This window comes from Ursus americanus, chromosome 10, assembly GCF_024610735.1.
Source record: "Ursus americanus isolate L20-20 chromosome 10, mUrsAme1.1.p, whole genome shotgun sequence".
NCBI lineage: Eukaryota > Metazoa > Chordata > Mammalia > Carnivora > Ursidae > Ursus > Ursus americanus.
This window is the reverse complement of record NC_142136.1, coordinates 454,271-475,349: the sequence shown is the minus strand read 5'-3', so window position 1 is coordinate 475,349 and position 21,079 is coordinate 454,271. Positions and strand designations below refer to the sequence as shown.

The window sequence follows — 21,079 nt, the reverse complement described above, 5'->3', positions numbered from 1 at the left end:
AGTCTCATGAGGGTAGCTGGTGGGCAGCATGGGGCTCTCCTGGAGGCCACAGGCAGAACTCGCATCCCACACTTCTTGGACCTGTAATCAGCTGCTGCTGGAGGCTGTCTGGGTTGGGGTGAGGCTTCCTGCTTCTTGGGCAGATGGCGTGCAGGCCGTGGTCCTCCTGGTCAACACCAGAGCCCCCAGGGACCGAGCTTTCACTCTCCCATGGAGACCTGAGGCTGTGTCCTGCAGCTCTAACCCAGCTGCCTGCCCACCCCAGAGCCAAAGGAAGGGGCCTGGGTTTGGGGTCCCCAGGGTACAAGGAGGCACACACATCGGCCCTGGCTGCAGAGTGAGAGTGGGGGAGCCACAGGGCTGTGGGTGTCCCTTGTTTCTCATGCACCAGTGTGGAGAACCAGCTGAAGACCCTCTTAGACTAGTTTTCTCAAGTCCCGAGTCAACAGAACTTCCGTAAGACGTCGCCAAACGTTTAGGGAAACGATAGAAAGGACACAGCCAGGCAGGCGGTGGTGGTGTCCAGACGCACAGGTGGCCGTGGGCAGGCCCGGAAGAGCCGAGGACACAGTGAATGTGTCGGGGACCCCTGGTCGGCCTCAGTGGCCAGGTCTGCCGGGGCCTGTGGGACTTCCTGTGTCCTTGCCACGGCATCTGCAGCCTCCTGCCATTGTCTCCAAGGTGAGCAGGCCTGGGGAGGGGTCCCTCCTGGTGGGTGTCTGAGATGGCCAGCCCCTCCAGAATCCTGGAGACCCCTTGAAGGGTGGGCCAGCCATGGCTGAGGACGGTTGCTCACCTACTCCCGCCAGGGCACATTCCGGGCCGTTCCACTTGCCGATCCAGCCAGGCAGGGCCCCTCGTGCAGTCCTCGAAGCCATACCCTGCTTTCTAGAAATCCGGAAGGGAGTCTCTCCTCCTCCACGCTGCAGGGCTCGCTTTGATACTTGTATGCGTGTTCCTTAGCTCTGGGTGCTCTCCTCAGGCTTCTGTCCTTCCGGCTCACCTCTGGGTCAGGTTGTGACTTCTTGACTCATGTTCCGCTGCCTGGAGGGCCCCAAGGCACCGAAACCCAGACGGCTCCGTGCTTGCAAGGCAGCTTTCAGAGATCACTCTGTACTGGGAAATGGCAGCACTATGGGACACTTGGCCACCACCCGCGGAGCAACATCTGAGAGGAAACACACCCAGACCTGCCCCACAGCCTCAGAACATTCTCTGGGGTTTGGGATCTATGAAACAAGAATCTCCGTCTCGGAGGAGTCATTGAGCACAACCCCCAGTGGGTCCCGGAAACTTCTCTGGTGCGTTGGGCATGGACGCCTGCCGCGATGGTGGCCACCCGCCCTCCTGTGACTGTTGCATCAGGCAGACGGACGTGCCCGGCTGTAGCTCCAACCTCGACACTGGTCTCCCCCCACCCCTGCCCAGGCCTATGTGACCTCTGTGCGTTTTCGTAGGGTGGTCTTCCTGCGGTCAGAGGGCTAAGGGTCTGCCCCACCCTGTGACCTGCGTGTGCCCATTCCAGGGGCTCCAGCCGGAAGTGCCTCCCAGAAGAGAGAGAACAGGGATTTCCTTTTCATACAGAGAAACTGGGGCCTGCGAGGTGAATGGGTTTGTCTGGGAGAAAGGAGCCGGTGCCCACCTGCCTTGTGCCAGGAGGGGTGACCAGGCCCCCTGCCTCTGCCTGAGTCGTGTCCACAACACAGAGAGCAGGGCAGCGGCTACCAGAGCCAGGAGCTGGGTAGGGGTGCAGGGGAGGGTGCCTGGAGCTGAGGCTAGCGCTCAGGGCCCCACGCAGCCAACACCAGCTGCTGGGCACCCGCGAGCAAGGAGCAGAGCCCGCAGCACAGTTAAAAAGGGTTCTGTAAATATTTTATTTTTCCATATTTTTAAGCCAGAAAGAAGCATTCGGTAATAAAAATAACAGAGAATTATTTTCCTGGGTCTGCTCTGGCATGTGCCAGCCCCTGGCCTCCACGTGCTGGGCATGCTGGACGCGCGGGGGCTCATGGCTGAGGCTTTGGGGGGCTAATATCAGTCCCTCAACTATATACATATATGTTACAAGGCAAGGAACAGTCTCAGAGGAAACTCAGCCTGTGGGGGGCCCAGCATCCAGAGCTGCTCTTGCGGGCGGCTGGGGGTGACCGGCGCTCTTCATGCTGGCCTAGGGGGTGGCCTGCTCGACCGGGGGGCAGGAGTGGGATGTGATGTCACTGTGCTTGTAGGCGGCCTCGTCCAGGTCCAGCGCCTTCTGGTTGACCTCCAGTGTCATACAGCCGCGGTAGAAGGCCGTGACTGGTGCTGAGGTCACAGGCACATCTGGGCGGTGGGGAAAGAACAAACACCATCTTAACAGGCGAGCCACCCTGTCCGTCCGGAGACAGGGCTCCCCATCCTCCAAGGCCCCCAGCACAGGGCTCCCGGGCTCCCGAGGGCCCTCTCCATCCCTCTCTCTCCGGCCCTGGCCTTTCTCCTCGGGGACACGGATTCCTTTCTGCCCAGAACAGCAGCAGCTCAGCCGTGTGCCCGCAGGCCGGCCCTGAACACCTGCCCGGCCCCCAGGAAGCTCAGGCAGACAGTCGAATCAGTTAAATCAACCTGATCTCCTTCTTGGCCCAGATGAGTCACTCACGCAGCAGGGCTCCCACCCTCCCAGCCCCTCGTCTTCAAAGGTTTGTTTGTTGACACTGAATGGAGCTTGTGTCTGCTGGCCAAGACGGGAACCCTGGCCTGTGCGGCAAGTGGAGACCTGCTCTGAGCCGTGGGGGCCGTGGGGCTGAAGTCAGCGGCTGCTCTTGACCCCCTCTCTACCACTTTGCCCCGATCGCTCACAGCCACGGACAAGCGCCCTCCACCTGCTCAGACACGGGTCCCCGGTCTCTGGAGGTGGCTGTATGTCGCCCCTTCCTGGGCAGCACGGCGGCTGGAGGTGACTCTGTCCTCGGGACCAGGGCACCTGGACTCCAGCGCGGGCCCGGCTGCTAGGCCTTCCCCACGGGCTCAGCCAGAGCCTCTGTCTGATGCACGCTTGGGCGGCTGCTCTTGGAAGACGTAGGGACAGCAGGCTCGGGCCACTGCTTGTCCCCAGGAAGCGTGGCCACAGCCTCAACCCCTGAACCACTCAGTTGGCACCGACAGACACTAAGGCAGCATGATGGCAGCCAAGAAACGCCCCCGCATTGTCTCTTCCGCTAAAATACAAGTTCTTCCTCTACAGCCACGCCCAGGCTCAGTCTGGAGCCAGCACGTTGGGGGTGGTCAGAACCGCGGGTGCCCCCACCCCAAGGGCGCAGCCGCGGGAGCCCTACCTGGCAGCCCGCCCACGAAGGTGAGCACAGAGCCTTGCAGGTGCCTCGCGAGCACAGCCAGGCGCTCCTGCAGCCCCGCCGCGTTCACTTCGCTCTGGCCCTTGGTGCCGTCGACCTCCAGGGTGGCCTCATCCTTCCGCACGGAGACGGCCACTCGGTGCTCCTGGCCGTCACAGACCTTGATCTCCATCAGGGCCAAGGTGACACCCTCCACAGCCAGGATGACCAGCTGCGGGGAGACGCACACCTGAGCACGAGGGCCTCCGTGGGGGCGGGGTCTCCTGCAGCCGGGCTCTGCGTTCTGTGCGCACTGGTGTGGGACTCAGTTTCCACGTGTGAGAGGTGGACAGAGGACAGACAGGGACAGCAACACCATCCCAGGCCAGGCATCGGGGGCACCATACTCCCCAGCCATCTAAGTGCACGTGCTGCCCGAGTGTCCGTAATCCAGAACACAGGACATGGCCACTACTTCAACATGAAAATGCCACATAAGCCACAATGGAGGGGCCAGAGGTGCTGGGGCAGAAAGGCAAATACCCCAGGAGACCGTGCTGGCCCACGTGCACTGGGTGTTCATACCAAGCAAAACTCGCCTCTCATAACGTGGACCAGAAACACTCTGACAGCAGGGGACAGACATGCAGCAGGGGACAGACACACAGCCCGACAGCAGGGAACAGACATACAGCCCAATAGCAGGGGACAGACACACAGCCTGACAGCACAGGAAAGACATACAGTCTGATAGCAGGGGACGGACACACAGCCTGACAGCATGGGACAGACATACAGTCTGACAGCAGGGGACGGACACACAGCCTGATAGCATGGGACAGACACACAGCCTGACAGCAAGGGACAGACACACAGCCTGACAGCACAGGATAGACATAGAGTCTGATAGCAGGGGACGGACACACAGCCCGACAGCAAGGGATAGACACACAGCCTGACAGCATGGGACAGATACACAGCAGGGGACAGACACACAGCCCAACAGCATGGGACAGACATACAGTCTGACAGCAGGGGATGGACACATAACCTGACAGCATGGGACAGACACACAGCCCGACAGCAAGGGACAGACACACAGCACAGGACAGACACACAGCCTGACAGCATGGGACAGACATACAGTCTGACGGCAGGGGACGGACACACAGCCCGACAGCATGGGACAGACACACAGCACAGGACAGACACACAGCCTGACAGCATGGGACAGACACACAGCCTGACAGCATGGGACAGACACACAGCACAGGACAGACACACAGCCTGACAGCATGGGACAGACACACAGCACAGGACAGACACACAGCCTGACAGCATGGGACAGACACACAGCCCGACAGCATGGGACAGACACACAGCCCAACAGCAAGGGACAGACACACAGCCTGACAGCACAGGATAGACATAGAGTCTGATAGCAGGGGACGGACACACAGCCCGACAGCAAGGGACAGACACACAGCCTGACAGCATGGGACAGATACACAGCAGGGGACAGACACACAGCCCAACAGCATGGGACAGACATACAGTCTGACAGCAGGGGACGGACACATAACCTGACAGCATGGGACAGACACACAGCCCGACAGCAAGGGACAGACACACAGCACAGGACAGACACACAGCCTGACAGCATGGGACAGACATACAGTCTGACGGCAGGGGATGGACACACAGCCCGACAGCATGGGACAGACACACAGCACAGGACAGACACACAGCCTGACAGCATGGGACAGACACACAGCACAGGACAGACACACAGCCTGACAGCATGGGACAGACACACAGCACAGGACAGACACACAGCCTGACAGCATGGGACAGACACACAGCACAGGACAGACACACAGCCTGACAGCATGGGACAGACACACAGCCCAACAGCATGGGACAGACACGCAGCACAGGACAGACACACAGCCCAACAGCACAGGACAGACAGTGTGATAGCAGGGCATGGACACAGCGTCGTTCGCTCTCCGTGCCCCGGGAGGGTCGGCAGCGCCCTGTGGGATTTCTGCTGCTTGTCTGCAGCTGGGGCAGGTCCAGACAGTGTGTGGACCGGTGCCTGGTGGCGGGGGGGTCTGCTGCGGCCCTGCTACTGCCCTGTCTGGGCTGCCTAGCGCTGGATAGGCTGGCGGGGAAGGCTGGCTCCAAGCGCAAGCACCCTCCCGGTCAGCCAGGTCCACCCACTCTGGACAGAGGTGAGCGGATGGAAGCTCCTTCCTCTGCCCCTTGGCTGTTCCCACACAGCGGTGGTCAACCTGGTTGGGTGTGAAGGGCCGGCTGGACACGGGGCAGCTGCACTCAGGGCTTGGCCTGCATCACCCCGGGGTTTGGGCCAGGCCTGCACATCGAGTGTGCAGGAAAAACCGGAAATCTGAATTTGTTAGTGAAGCGGTCTGACAACAGACGTGAGCGACTGACGCCCGTTGTTCCAAACCGCTACTGTCTGGCGGGAAGTCTCGGACCGTGTAACTGCTCCCAGGCCACGCCCACACGGCTCTGCCCCCAGGCTGCCGGGTGACCTCAGGTCCACAGTGTCCTCAGCCACGTGGCTGTTGGACTCGCGAGGGCCGTGCGGCGCTGGGGCAGAGCTCCCCGAGGCAGACTCTGGGGACCCGCCCAGGAGGGGAGGCCTGGGGCCGCGGCGAGTGGTACCTGCTTTTTGAGCTTCTTGGTGGAGTGGTAGTCAACCAGGGCCACGGAGAGGGCCACCACGTGGTCACCGCCCACCAGCGCGAGCAGCACCCCTGTGTCTGTGGCGGGGCGGATCCGAGCCATGACCTCTATCTGCCAGGTTGCTTCCGTGCCGACGTCCGGGGATGTCCGAGCTGCGATGAGGGCGGCACGTCAGAAGGCGATCCAGGCGGGGCGGGCCGCGGTGAGTGGGGGTGGCAGCCCTCGGCCCCGCCTGGCTGCAGAGGCCCCGGGAGAACCAGGCCTGAGCGCTAGAGCCTGTCCCAAGGAGCTGACACTGGGGGACGCGTGGGCCCCCGTCCTTGCTGGCTGTCCCAGCGCCTGCCCCACCTGGTGCCCCTGGTGTGGCCACCGGGCCACACAAGCCTGCGGGAGCAAAGGCAGGTGTGCCCCGTGGGCTGCGGTGCCCGTCCCTGGCATCCCCCCTTCCTCTTCCACAGGACACACTGGGGCACCCGGCCCTCGACCCCACTGCATCTCACCTGCGCCCTTCGGGCGGCTCGACAAAGTTGGACGTGCTTGGAAGACCTTAGAAGGCAAGCTGCAGGAGCGCCATTCTCAGACCTCACGGCTTCATGCCGCGGGCGCAGCACTGCTGCCATTCTACCGCCTCAATGGAGCAGCTCCTCATTTAGGCACTTTATGTATACATACGTGACGTAATGCGATATGATGTGGGAGCGTCCGAGGGAAAGATGTATAGAATGTCCCTACGGATCTCGCGCGGAGAGTTCCAGAAAACACATTTCGGCAGAAAGGGCTGGATCGTGGTTCTCTGGGGCAAATACAAGCACATTTCCTCCATACACTTGAATCGTCTGCTGACAGCAACGCTTGAAGACTCCCTCTGCCCCACAGCTTGGGCCTCAGAGACCATCAACATCCTGACGAAGGAGCCCATTGGGGCTGGTGATGCCGGAGCAGGGCTGCGTCCGTTGGAGCTCAGACACCCTTGCTGCAGGTGGGTTGGCGCCGAGATGAACCATGACCTGGGTTCCTGGCACTTTCCACCAGACTGCAAGCACCCTGAATCATCTGCGGGTCCCCCGACCCTGAGTGGGGTCTGCTACAGTCCATTCCTGATAATTGTCCGCTCAATTGAATGCACGTAGAACTGGAAAAAGCAGCCAGAAAACCAAAAACAAAACCAAAGAAACCAGCGATCTTCTCTGTGGCCAAGGTTTGCCTTTATTTCCGACAGAGGAGAGGAGTGTTCCTGGCACTGAGTTTTCCCGTGATGGGACCAGGTGCACGGTGTGGTCGGAAGTGCTTCAAGGCGCCAGGGCCTCGGCTGTGCTGGGGGGGGCCTCTCGGTGGGGAGTGGAGTCTCCCACCTCCAACTGCTGCTGGGTGCAGACCCTGTGACACCCCAAGGAGGCTCTTCTGAGTTATAAAATGGTATCGTTGGAGGTGTATTAAAAATGCACAGGGTTCTGAATACCCTTTGGCCTTTGCTGTCATAGGACTGACCAAAGCCAGCCCACAGACACGTACGCAGACCGTGGTGTGCACAGTAAAGGGCCACGGCCACGGCGAATCCTGCCCAGGCCTGTGTTCCAGGACAGGAAGTGTGGATGATGCTTCGAGAAGAGGCCACACGTGTTTTACAGGATGAGATTTTATGTTAACGTTGTGGCGATGCTCTAGGTTTTCCTGCAAACCCATGAAGACTAAAGGACTAACACCTGTGTTGTACCGGGCGGCTCTTCTCTCAGAAATACCTTCAATGGCACAGTGATGCTTTTGACGGTCAAAGCAAACATAGAAGGGGGGGTGGCGGTCCCAGGTCTTGCGAGGACGGCCGTCTCAGGAAGGAAGGAGGAGCAGGCCCCATGTCCTCCGAGCTGGGGGGTCCACAGGTGCTGGAGGGGATGCGTGCAGTGGGGGCTGTGGCAGGGGGTGCTGTGGCCTCTGCCCTCTTGGCCAATGAGCCCAAGGAGAGGGAGGGTGGGTGCTTAATTTAACATCAGCAGCTCGCCATTTGGGAAGAGAGGGGCTGCAAGCACCACGTGGAGAGAGGCAGGGCAGAGCCAGAGATGGGAGCCTACCTGCACCAGGGCGTCGGCCAGAGGCGGGGGGCAGGGAGGCCCCTCAAGAGCCACCAGACAGACAGGCTCTGGACGTGGGCTGCGTGGCAGGCACCTGGGCCACTGAACCCGCCAGAGACCCCGCATGGCCGTGCACCTGGGCATCTTCCTGGGCCAGGTACACGGCTCTCCTGGCTCTCCAGACAGAGTGACAATTATGGGCTCCAGCTCGTGAGTGCTCAGGAGACAGGGTTAATTTTAACCCTAACTACGGGAGAGAGTAGGGAGAACCCCTTGAGCCCAGAGTCAAACCACAGAACTGCTCAGCTGTCACCGCGGACACGTGCTGTTCACGCCGGCATCCAAGAGCCGCGTTCCCACAGCCTGGGGATTTGGAACATGAATTCATGCCACGTAAAGTTGAAGTGACTGCTCCTTTATGAGCCGTTAGCATTATTAGTTTTTACCGTAAAGTGAATTTGATAATAAAAGAGACTTGTGTTTCGTGTTAAGAAAGGACAGGCCCTGCGTTCCAGAGGTGGGAGGGCCTCGGCCAGCCCCCTGCCCCTGCAGCTCTTCTCGCCAACAGCTGCGTGGCCAGACGTTTGCTGGGTGTGGGCTCAGGGCCGGGGGCCCTCGACTGCCTGCCCCACCTCCTGTCTGCTGTGCGTGGACGTCATGGGAACTTCAAGAAGGTCCGTTCCTGCAGGTTTGTCCTTTTTCTCCCGCATGGCCCTCGACGCCGGCCTGGCCAGACCCAGCTCTGCTGAGAGCCCCGGCTTCCTGACAGCACTGCAGGGCCGGCACCACGCCTACTCCTCCTGGACGGCCGTCGGCCTCCGGTCCTTCTCTCCCTGCAACACCGGAGCTCACTGGAGTCCGCGAGGCCGTCGTCTGCCGTCTCTGGACGCTGCCCCCCTGTCCACTGCTCACAAGGCTCTAGTGACTGCAACGTCAAGCACGTTCTCGACAGCTGCTCCGCCAGCTCGGACAAACCTAAGCCCATCTTGTCTGAGGACATCGGCAAGCACCCCTCAGATCCTTCACGTTCCGCCTGCCTACCCACCCCAGCTGTCCCAGCAAGCGGGGAGGACGTCTGCTCCCGTCCGCCATTTCTTCCTCGCTGGCTCCCTGGAAACCCTGACTGGGAGCAGCCCCCTGAGCGGCGGCCCCAGGGCTGTGGGGTCATCAGCTCATCCCGGACACTGCTGTCCGAGGAAGCTGTTTCCTGCTGTGTCTGTTTGCACCACGCCCTGCGTGAAAGCACAACCACGGCCATGCCCACGCCGGAGCCGAGACTTACTGTAATCCAGGCTGAAGAAGGCAAACCCGCTGCCGGGGTAGAAGGACCCCTTCTCCGTCACAGAGAAGCACTGCATCTTGGGGTTTGCTTTCACCGTCTCCTGGATGGTGGTGTCTTCACCGTTCAGCCAGTTCCAGCTCCTCATACAGCCGTCCAGACGGGGGTTTATCTGGAAGGACAGGAAATCCCAGTGGCTTCCTGGGACCACAAAGCCACGTAAAGGGCTCCCAGACACCATGATGGGAGGCCACGTGGCTGTTGCCACCCCCGTCAGAGGGACAGGATGCATGGCTCAGGCATGTGGCAATCTGCAAAATACACGAGTTCTACTGTGGAGACGAGCTCCTCGCTGGACAGAACGAGTCCTTGCAGGATACCCAGCACTCACGTGGGTCCTCGTCCCGAGCAAGGTAGGGATGTTGTGCAGCCTGTATGGACACCCCCCTTTTCTGACTGCATTGGGTTTGCCCACTCAGAGCAGAGTGCTGACCGTCCACTGTGGCTGTGGACGAGGGTGTGGACAAGGGTGCACGGTGGTGCCCGGTATGTCCAGAAACGTGAGTCTGGGGGCTGGGCAGCTTAATTCCAGCACGCCATGCCCTTGCTACGTGGTTTGGAGCAAACCGGATCCCCCCTGCCTGGATCTGTAAAACGAGGAGGTGTAAACAGCAGCCATGGGGCCCCCGCAATGGGGTCTGACACCCCAGGTCATGTGCAAGACGTCCTCCTCCACCCCTGCAGGGAGCACTGGGCCCACACCTCCCACCAGAGGACCCTCAACGTGCCCGTGGCCCGTTTCTCCCATTTGTGTGGGAATCACCCTCACAGGGTGGAGGAGTCTGGCCCCCGCCACCCACATGCTGGGTGACAGGGATCCGGGGGTGGTGGGGCCGAGGCCAGGCAGGGCTGCGAGGGACCACTAGTACTGACCTCCCCGTCAGGCTTTCTCCCTGTGGAAATCCCGGCAGGGTTACCCACCCAAGTGATCTAGGGAATGTCCAAAAAAGTTCACTGTTCCTTTTGTTAAAGAATAACTTCGTTGTGCTTTACTCCACTGCAAAATAGGCATTTTTCCTATCGCTTCAGAGGAAAACGCAAGCGAGTCTCACAGGGAGCCGTGGTGCGTCTGGGGAGCCGCTGCCTAAGCACGGCGAGCGCTAAACGTGGCATCTCGAGGCCACGCCTATCCTCCGCGGGAGCCTGGGCTCCGAGGCCGCGGCTAGCGACGGTACTCACGGGCTGGACCAGGTCTTTCTCCTTGAAGGGAATGCCTCCCACGGTAAGGTTCAGATGGTACAGCCCTCTGTCCAGCTGAAACAGATCCCCGGCCACCGCGATCTTCATAACGGCGTCCTTGTTCACCTTGATGACCAGATTCCGGTCCAGCTCCTCCACAGAGATCTGGAGAAGACCAGTGCTGTGAGGGGAGTGGCCTTCCAGAAGGAAGGCTCAGGGACCAACGTTCATCACCTGCACACCTCGCTCTCCCCTCAGCTAGCGCACCCCCTCCAGGCCCTGATGGGCCCCCAGCACTGGCTTCTCCTTCACCCCTCCTCCTCCAAGTGAAGCCCTGTGGGGCCACTTCTCTGGCCCCGTCCTGGGGCTTCTCTAAGCCCCGCCGGGAGCTGCTTCCACCTGACATCACTGCCTCCCGCTTTCGTGCTCCGCTTCCCCGACGCGCTGGGGTGCCCCGCTGAAGGCAGGAGGAGGGCACGTTTCTGAACCCAGCAGGTAATTTGGTGCCTGGCACAGACCGGATGCTGCGTGGGCCTGTGGATTCACTCTAGAAGTTTGCACTTTTTCCTCCTTTCCGTGCAGGAGAATTAAAAAACCCATGTCTCCACGCTGTGTGTGTGTCCTCTCAACCCTCCAGAAGTCTATGACTTTCCTCTTTGGTTAACGTGGGGAACGTGGAGGTGCTCGGGTCAAAGTGTGGTCAAGAGGACACGGTGTCTGTGTTGGGGCCGTAGGAGAAGGAGGGGGTGGGGAGAGGGAGGATGGAGGGCTGCCTCTGAGCTGACCTCGCCCTGGGCGGCCGGTTCATGCCTCGGGTGGGCATCTGTGCCGACCGCAGGTCATGTGTCCCCAGCTTTCTCACCTGGGCACTGCCTCCAGCACCACCCGGGGCCCCTCCTGCTGCCCATGCAGAGCGCCTGCCCCTGACCCCGAGGGAGGCCGCGTCCCTCCGGCTCTACTGTGTTATCTGAGCTTTGCTGCTGGTGTCCCTCCCGCTGGTCTGGAAATACTTGTGTTTCAGGAGCCCAGGAAAGAAGGCAGTGGGCCTGACTCACAGGAGGGAAATTAGCAAACGTCCACATTATTCAGAATTTCCCATTTTATCTGAACTTCCAAAGAGAAAAAGAATGCTCTTCTCTCTCAAGTGCTTACTTCTAAAAGCCCATTTCCAACCAGGGGCCTCTGAACTTCTGGAAGGTTCCTGTGTGTCACAAGCTGCTGTGTTCTGGGCATTGGAGTGCAGGGCAGGGCAGGGGTCTCAGCAAGACCTACAGGTCAGGCTCTGGGTGGGCAGGGCGTTCTCCAGAAGGAGGCGCCTGCATGTGAGCATGCCTGGGTTTCTACAGGAAGGGCACAGGCCCCAGGAGCCGGGTCCTGGGATGGCGCGGACGCACAGAGACAGGAGCCATGCCCAGACCTCAGCCCAGGGGCCCCAGCCTCAGCGCCATGGACATTCTGAACTGGACAGTTTTCTGCGGTGGGGCATCCTGTGTGCTCCAGGGTGACCAGCAGCCCCCACAGCTCTTGGCAGCTGTGACCAACAGAAATGTTTTGGGACACAGCCCCGTGTCACTGGGGGAGTGGCCCTGCTGAGACTGCAGCTCTTGCCCCATCAGCTGCGAACTTCCCGGGAGCAGGGGCCTGAGCGGGGTCCACTAACTGCGTGCAAACACACAAGCAAATGCCGGGCCCTTCTCCAGGAGCCCCCGACACCGGTCCACCTGGGGGGCAGTGGTGGCCACACTCACTGTCTGCCACATGCCGTGGTTGATGACGGGCCCGCTGCTGGTGACGCGGCCAACGCCGAGGTAGCGGAGCTGCAGTTCCAGCCGGCCAGCCCGCAGGCCCAGCACGATCCAGGCGCTGTCTTGATGGCCTCCAGCAAAGAAGAGGACACCTTCGGGGTCAAAGGTCCTGAAGTCGAATTCCGCGACCAGCCTGAGTGCCAACACGAGAAACAAACAGGTGAGACACCGGCTGGCAGCTCGCGGACTCCTGCCCCAGGAGATCCAGACCAGCAGGGGCAGAGAAACAGGTACGCGGGAAGCCCGGGACTCTTTCCTGGAAGCCAGAAGCAGCACCCCGCAGTGGCGGGCACCCCACGCGGGCACCCATGCTGACCCGGAGGTCCAGAGCTGGAGCTGTGCTGCCGTTGCTGGGCAGGGACTGGGCCGACTGCCAGGACCGCTGGGGCGCTACCCGGGGCATGGCCGGGGGGTCTGCGGTCCCAGGGAGCATCAGGCCAGCGTCCGTCCGGCTCCCGTCTGCTCTGCTCTGCTCTGCGTAAGCCACCTCTCACCTGGTGGGCTGCAGCCTCTTGAAGCGCAGTCTGATCACCGGCGTCCCGCTGAACATGCGGCCCAGGTACAAGGACTTCATGCTTTTGGCCATGTTGAAAGGCACGCAGGGCAGGATATCCTGTGGAACGGGAGTGAGGGGTGTCAGGTGGGGTGTACCCGGGCTCAGCCCCTCCTAGTCCCACAGGGTCTACGTGGACGCAGTTGAGCCCTCCCTCCGCCGCTGTGCTGGCCAGGCTCTGACCACAACCCAGAGAGTCTGTTACAGCCCGGAGACCCGCAGGTGCGAGCCGAGCGCTGGTCGGCCGGCCGGAGTCAGGAGGCTCTGTGCACGTGTCCTGGAGCCTGATCACGAGGACAGGGAGGGCAACGTGGGCTCTGGGCTCAGGCCACCTGGTCGGCTGTGGGTAGGGAGCCGCCCTCAAGATTTCATGCGTGGGACAGGCACGCCTCCCGTCCCGTCACCGGCCCCACAGACACCAGGCCTTCTCGCGGCACCGTCTTCCTGAGAGGGTGGCTGTCCTGAGGACATTACCTCGCAGGTGTTCATGTCCGGGGAAAGCTTGAGGCCTCCACGTCCGTCACAGTGGCAAGTGTAGCCCCCCGGGGAGTTGACGCAAGTCTGCTCACAGCGCCCCTCCACACACTCGTCCACATCTGCCACCACAAGGGAGATGGGCAAACTTCACCACGTGCAGCGCCCACACCATCTCTCCGATCACGCCCGTGGCAAGCTCGCCGTGAAACTGAGCTCCAGAGCATGTGACTCAGGAGGCACCCACCCCAGGGCCCACCCTGCACTCCCCCAGCTCTGCGGCCACATGCAGGGCTGCTCGGCGGTCTCCTCCTCTGCTTCTGGTTGGGTTGGAGGAACAAGCTCCCAAGTCAGTGCACAAACCATGTCTACGCGGTGCTTGGCTTGAGGGTCTGAAGGTTCTAGTGCTGTTGGCAGGTGTCCCTGGGGCTGCTTCAAGGGCCCAGGGACACCCTGCAGGGAGATGGAGGAGGGTGTGGAGTGTGTGGAGGCTGCGGCCACCCCACCTCCCTCTTGGAAGGGAAGGGCAGGAAGACTGGTAAGAGAACATGCCCTCTTGGTGCCCCCCGGACACGGGGTGCTCGTCAGCTGTCTCCAAACACAGCAGGTTGACCTGAGGGTTGGTGGGAGGTCCATCTGCCACAGCGGCACAGGGGCCCCTTCTCTTCAAATCTTTACTGTGTCCGCAGCAGTTTGGAGAAGGTGCCTCATCGCATGAAGAGGCACCTGGGGATGCATGTGTGTACGGTATGCACACATGGGTGATGTGTGTGCACATGCGTGGGCATGCACATACATGTACATGAGCTCATGTGTGTCCACAGGTGTGTGCACATGCATGTGTGTGCTACCCGCGCACGTGACGTGTGCATGGATGCGTGCACGTGCACACACGTGTTCGCAAGTGCGAGTGTGCACGCGCATGTGTTACCACGTGTGTGACATGTACATGTGGTGTGTGTACATGGATGTGTACACGAGCACACACGTGTTCACAGGTGTGAGTGTGCACGTGCATGTGTTACCCACGTGTGTAACATGTACATGGATGTGTGCACAAGCACACATGTTCGCAGCTGTGCACACGTGTGTGTTATCCACGTGTGTGACATGAGCATGTGCTGTGTGTGCATGGGTGCGTACACGAGCACACGCGTGTCCACAGGTGTGAGTGCGGCATATGGTGTGCGTGCGCATGCCGGTGCCCGTGGGCAGCAGTGCAGGGGTACCTTGGCAGGTCTTCTCCTGGGAGCTGAACGCATAACCCTCGTCACAGAGGCAGGAATAGGAGCCTGGCAGGTTCCTGCAGCGTGCCTCCCCGCAGGCATCTCCATTTGCACACTCATCCACATCTGCAAGAGAAAGCAGAGCCCTTGACCAGGGCTGTCTCCCCAGTCGCCACGGTCACAGAGGTGCTGCAGTGTGAGCCCCTGACTTGGGCAGCGCTTAGCGCAGCTCCTGGGCTGACTAGGGCCTCCTCCGCTCCTTCCGTCCTCTGCTCTGCAGCCCCAGGCTCAGGCTTGGGGGGTGTGAGGGGCATTTCTGACCGGGGTCCCAGGTGACAAGGTTGATCTCAGACCACTGGACAGGGCCGTGCTTGTCCAGGGCTGAGCACTGGAGCACAGGAAGGTGAAGGAGGAACCCCCGGGGGCCTTCCAAATGGAGGTGCCCCCTGTGTCCCTGGAGCCCCATGCGATCGCTCCCTGGGCTCCACCTCCACTGCACCCCCACACCCGGTCTCTCTGATGGGGATCAAACGCCACAGTAGCGGTCAATCACCGAGGCTCTTCTGAGGCTCCAACCACAAGCCCCAAACCTCTGCAGTTAAAGACCCATTTCCTCCAGGGACAGGAGTATTTATAAAGTGCAATTATTACTTCAAAAAACACGGATTCCTCAGACGGTGACCCAACACCTGCTCACGGAGCCTCACAACTAACCCTAACTCGTTACAAAGGCATCTTACCAGCACACACGGACTTTCACACGTGAAAACCATAAAATGTTACTGCCTGGCCATAGGAAAAAGCCAGGGCAACAACCCGTGTCCCCCCAGAGGCAGTGTGCAACGCCACTGGGTTCACTTATCCGTCCGCCCCGTGTGAACACCGCTGACCCTGTACCTCAGCCCCACAGCCAGGCTGAGCCAGCCCCACGTCCAGGAGCTCGGGAACCTCGCTCCCGTCAGCAGGTGGGGCGCGGGGTCCAGACCGGCACTGGCCACACCAGGGGGGACACCGTCCTTCTGGGCAGGCACCGCGCTCACACTTGGGCTGCAGGACATGAGCCGCCCCGCACAAAGGATGCCTCGTGAGCGTCAAGCTCTCTGATCACAGCCCGCGAGGCGCTACGGCGGCAGCAGGGACACCCTCGGCCTCCGCCAGCCTCTGCGGCTCCGCAGCTCACCAAAGCCCCTGCAGCGCTTGTGATGGCGGAGAGGCTGTGGCGGGAGGGCCCGAGAGCCCGCGCTTCCCCAATCCCCGGGCGCGGCAGGATGGCCTGCGTCAGCACCAGGGAGGCCTCCCGTCCTTGCCTTGTTCCACCAAGGCCGCCCCCTCCCCACAGGAAACAGCACACAAAGCTCTGGACCCCCCTTGCTCACGTAGCCCCATGCCACCCTGTCTCCCACACCGGCCATCAGCCGCGGCCACGGAGCAACCGTCCGAGGGCCTCCATGACCCCAGCCTCTTTGCTCTTCCACCCTGCATCCTGCCAGCACGTCGCCCACTGAAGACGCTGCTGACCGTTCGTCACAGAGCATGGTGACCAGGAGAGCCGATGTGGCAGACAGGGCACTGGCACGGGGCACAGAGAGCCTGGACCCAATCCTACTGTGTGCACTGCGGCCAAGAGGCCCTTGGCCCCCAAACAGGCCCTGTTCCCTGTCTCCCCCCAACCCCGGGCCCTCATCCGCTCTCCTCCGAGAAGAGGGCCCCAGCCGGTCCACCTGCCTGCCATGTGCATGGAGATCCCTCCCAGCCAAGGAGAGATGATGGGGAGGCCCGAGCCCCTAGTCTCAGGATGCTGGGGGGCTGTAGACATGGTGCAGTGACCCCACTCCCTCCTTCCCAGCATCTCAGGGTCTGATCGAGGAGGACAAAGTGGGAAGTCCAGGCTCTTCCGCACCACGGTGACAAGGTCCTCATGCCCCACAGCCTCCCTTGGCTGGGTCTGGGGTCCCAAGGTCCCCAAAGAAATAGGTGACGGTCAAGAGAAAGGGTGTGTGTGAGCAGGTATCAGCAGGCAAACCCTGAAAGCTGGCAGCGGAGGTGGGGCACCTGCCATCATGCTCATCGTGAATCAATCACGCTATGGAGAGCACCTCTCGGCCTGCTGGATCGGCAGGTGCAGAACCCCGCCCCGTTGTCCTGCACGCAGTGCTGGGGGAAGGGCACCGAGGTGCAGGGGACCCCTCAGGCTGTCTCACACATCACAGATTCGGTGAGCAGGTGGGAAGTAGACTCCTGTCACTCAGGGGCTTCCGAGGAGGCTAGAGCAGGACTTCCCGTGGGCACTTGGCACCACCGGCTGGTGGCCCCGAGAACTCTGCTGGCAGCCACAGGCGCCCCACATGCAAACCATGGGCTGCAGAGAACAGGGAGGGGATCGGATGCCTCTGGGCGCGGTGTTCAGTACATGCACCCAATATGGGGTGCCCTCGGCGGCTCTCAAAGATACCCCTTCCTCCGGCCATGGCCGCACAGGGTCTGGCCTCGGTGACGGCTGGCAGCTCTGGGAAAGGGGCTCCTCGTCCTGTCCAACTCAGAGCTTCACCCGTGGTCCCAGCCACTGCACGACCCTTGCTCCCTCAGCACCTCTGTCCTACCCCCAGGTGGCGGGTAGCCCTGAAGAAAGGTCCCAGATTCTCAGGGACACACCAGTGGTGCATGTCAGCAGGTCTGTGTCGGAGGGCGGGGAGGGAGGCAGAGAGCCCCCGGTAAAGTGGGCTGCCCCTCTGTTGCCTCCCGGCCGGCCATAGCTTGAAGACGTTCTGGGGTGGTCAGGGCATGGGGCCTCGGGGGCCCCCAGACGGAAGGAGGGGTGTGGGGCCTTCTGCCTAGTTCAGCGGCCATCTGCCAGAGGGAAGCGGGCGGCGGGGCCCTGGGGAAGCAAGCTGGGTGAGTGTGGACAGGCGCCCAGGCAGCCACCGCTGGGTCAGAGGAAGCCCCTGCACTGCCGCCTCGGCCCCACGGTGCGGGGCTCCGTCCGAGGCTCCGTCCTGGGCGCGGATCACACAGACGTGTGCAGCGGCCTCCCCTTCCTGGGGGACGGGGGAGGTCTCGTCAGCTGGGCTGGCCGGTCCACAGATCCAGTGAATCATCCTGTGTCGAGCGCTGGGGCAGCTCCCGGGGCCGCTGACATGCCCGGACATGTGCTCTGCAGGGCGCCCCTCCACCCTCTTCCCGCCCCTCCAGCGCCCGCGGCCTCTCGCAGAGGCATGGATGTGACTGCCAAATTCAGCAATCTGGCCATCGGGCTGACTCTGGCAATTTGGCAACTGCACAAACAAAACGGGGGCAGAGTGTGGGGGGGCAGGGAGGCAAGGGAGAGGCTCGCGGCCGGGCGTTACCTTGGCAGGTCCTGCCGTCGGGGGAGAGCGCGTAGCCGCTGTGGCAGGCGCAGTGAAAGCTGCCAGGCTTGTTGGAGCATATGTGGTTGCAGCCCCCGTTCTGCTGGCCACACTCGTTGACATCTGGGCACAGGACACGGAGAGACTGGGGAGTGCCCACAGGGCGCGCGCCGTGGGCCCAAGGGCAGAGGGAGACACCGCTACGCTGTGGGCGGTGACGGTCCATGGTGCCCGCTCCGCGGCGGCCAGTGCGCACGGGAGGAGAGCGAGTGCTGACGGACGACGGATCTGGCCGGACTCGGCTTGGCCAAGCCCCACACACGCGGCCCCCCCGCCCCGAGGCGGCCGGCACCGCAGTGAACCAGGTCCTGGGGCATTTTTCCTGATCCCCACCCCCCCACTGCAGACAGGGAGGCTGGCTGTGAAACTCATCCCCACAGGCTGAGCCCCCGGGGGGGCCCTATGGCGGCTCCTACGTCCCAGTTCTGCCTGAGCCAGGCCGCCTCCAGCACCCGATGCGTCTCCAGCTGGACAGCACCCAGTGCTTGGAGGCGGAAGCAGCGCCTTCCCACACTAAGTAATCCTGCTCTCGGGGGACTGGAGGGGCCGGGGGTGTGCCTCCCCCTCCTGTCCCTCTGCCCCTGAGCCACCAGCCTGGACAGCCTGGGGTTCCTGCCTCAGCTGGAACAGGGCCCCTGTGTCCCCGGGGGTGTGGATGGCTGGCAACAGAGAGATGGGCCACAGCCACTCCCCCAGGACCCCCCCTCCTGCTCCCACAGCTGCTGGGCCCCCTCACCTCTGTCACAGAGCCGTCCGCCCCAGCCGGCCCTGCACTGGCAGTAGAAGTTGCCCATGAGATCTTGGCAGACGTGGGTCCCCACCTTGTCGCAGGGGTTCGGGGAACACTGGTCAGGCAGGTCTGCATCAAAAGAAGGGAGCAAACAGTCGGCTGGGAGGGAGCAGCTCAGGGGCGAGCACAATGAGGCGGCCCAGGCTGCCTCCTCCGGGCAGGAGGGCGGTCGTGGAACAGGCTGGCCAGACCCTCGCCCAGTTCCAGGAAATCCAAGTCAGCTCGGAGAGAGTGGCCACCTGCCCATCGGGCCAGGCGCAGCGGAGGAGAGGACTGGGCCTGCCCAGGCCCCACACGCTCTGACCTCCCAGGGAGCAGACCCACAGACCCCCCGCTAACCCGAGGGGTCGCATGAGGAACACGCCCCCACCTTCCCAGGCCAGGCGCCCTGTCCACTCAAACCCTACCATTGACCTCCGCCAACACCCACCCCGGCCAAGGCTTGGCCGCTGCAGGAGCACCCCCACCCCTGTCACTGGATGGGGGGCTGCCCTGGCCCTTCCAGAGAGGGGCGCCAGCTGGCTTGCTCTGACCCGCTTGCTCGGGGTCGGTGTACCCGGCCCAGAGGGTCAATCACCGAACAACTTCCACCTGCTTCGGGGACTATGGATGAGACCGTCACGTGGAGCGCCTGCCGGGGGATCGGTGTGTGAAGAGCTTCTCACGGGCCGCCGAGGCTGCAGCTCCCAGGGACCATCGCTGACCACAGAGGCTGAGGCCGAGCCCCACCCACGGGCAGCGGCACGCTCCAGGGTGCTGGCGGAGGGCAGCAGGGCTCCGAGAATCCTCTGCCGGGCTAGGGCCGCGCCCGGTGGGCCTGGCAGGGAGGGACGCCTCTGTCCCAGGGCCGCTCAGCCGGAAGCCACAGGGGCAGAGAACCCCAGGCCGGCCGGGCGGGCGGAGGAGCGACAGGTCACAGGGAGAGGGCCAGCCCTGAGGCTCCGCAGCTCACCCCCGCCCCCCGCCCAACCCCAGGTCTCCAGGGAACCTCAACAAGGAAGCTGATGCCCTTGGGCGCAGACCGGCCTCCACCATGCCCACCGCGCCGTTCACACGGCAGGCCCACGAGATTTCCGGCTCCTTGTCCCTCCCAGCCCCGTGCGGGTCTGCCCGTGCCTTCGTTGCTTGACAAGCCGTGCCCGGCCTTCCTGTCACGCCCGTGTGGACAGTAAACAGCTCCCAGCGGCTCTGCGGGTTCCCGTTTCTGTCCTGTCCTTCAGCATGGACACGTGCCTCGTCCAGCCCCCGGACAGCACAGGGCCCGTGGCTGAGGTCCAAACCGAGGGCCAGCGCAAAGGGGAAGGCGACACGCTGAGCGCCCTCGGCCACCGCAATCCTGAGGCAGGCACCCTTCAGCTGCAGGGACAATCGTGGCAAATTCCGCTACTCCGGGTTGTTGTCAGAGCAGGGCAACTAGGTCACTTCCCCAGCAGCCCTGTGGACCGTGGCTTCCCAGGCCAACTGGCTGACACACATCCCCAGGCACGGATGGGGGCCGGCCAGGCCGTGGAGGGCAGGCGACGCCCGGCGCGCCACCCGGGACTGGCTCAGACCAGCTGCGGGACATTCTCACCTCGCGTCCCCCTCTCCAGGGCCGCAAGTCCTACAGGACGCTCGTCGGGTACAATCACTTCCGTTATATTTACGAAGTGACTGGCCCATGGCAAACCGTGCAGTGGGTGGGCTCCCCGGTGACTGGGATGGGACAGTACTCCAGCCTTTCTCTCTGCCCTAACCAACAGAGCCACTGAGAGCTGAGCTCGGGCCTGTGTCTGTCCTGCGGGGAGGCTGGCTAGGTGGGCACTCCGCTGATTTATCTCTTCTTTCTTAAAATGACTGACATCTCCAGCCTAACGCCAGGTTTCGGCTCCGCGCTTCTGCCACAGGGCTCCCTCCCTCCCGGTCCACGGCAGCCGATTCCCAGCAGAGCCACGTCCTGGCCTCACCGGCCCTGCAATCCCAGCCCCCCGGGTCTCCTGTCTGCCTTTGTCGGCGTGACACAACGCTCCGCCGTGCTGTGTCCCCTCGTCCCACACAGGTCTGCGGCCCTGTCACGAGGGCCCCACGTCTCGGGGACTCTGTGCAATGGCGTGCGTCCAAACAACTGGGACCGCGTCCGTCAACTGGCTCCTTCTGTGGCAAGTGCTGACCAAACACAGTGTCCCTGAGGGCTTTGTGACACTTGCACAGCTGTTTTTGGCAGAGCGAGGGAAATGCCTTCTA

General features: G+C 62.3%; 1 protein-coding gene across 1 annotated transcript in view; it reads right to left on the bottom strand.

The window, feature by feature from the left end:
• Positions 1–1,850: 1,850 nt before the first annotated feature.
• The window catches only part of GAS6 (growth arrest specific 6), a 36,350-nt gene continuing 17,121 nt past the window's right edge, over positions 1,851–21,079 (bottom strand). The window contains exons 5-15 of the mRNA XM_045772983.2: positions 18,803–18,925; positions 18,007–18,129; positions 14,666–14,788; positions 13,437–13,558; positions 12,904–13,022; positions 12,353–12,542; positions 10,605–10,769; positions 9,369–9,537; positions 6,000–6,172; positions 3,312–3,540; positions 1,851–2,322 (exon numbers count right to left, since the gene is read on the bottom strand). Of these exons, the coding sequence (XP_045628939.2) occupies positions 2,168–2,322; positions 3,312–3,540; positions 6,000–6,172; positions 9,369–9,537; positions 10,605–10,769; positions 12,353–12,542; positions 12,904–13,022; positions 13,437–13,558; positions 14,666–14,788; positions 18,007–18,129; positions 18,803–18,925 (1,691 nt within the window). The 3' untranslated portion in view covers positions 1,851–2,167. The remainder of the gene's footprint in view (positions 2,323–3,311; positions 3,541–5,999; positions 6,173–9,368; positions 9,538–10,604; positions 10,770–12,352; positions 12,543–12,903; positions 13,023–13,436; positions 13,559–14,665; positions 14,789–18,006; positions 18,130–18,802; positions 18,926–21,079) is intronic.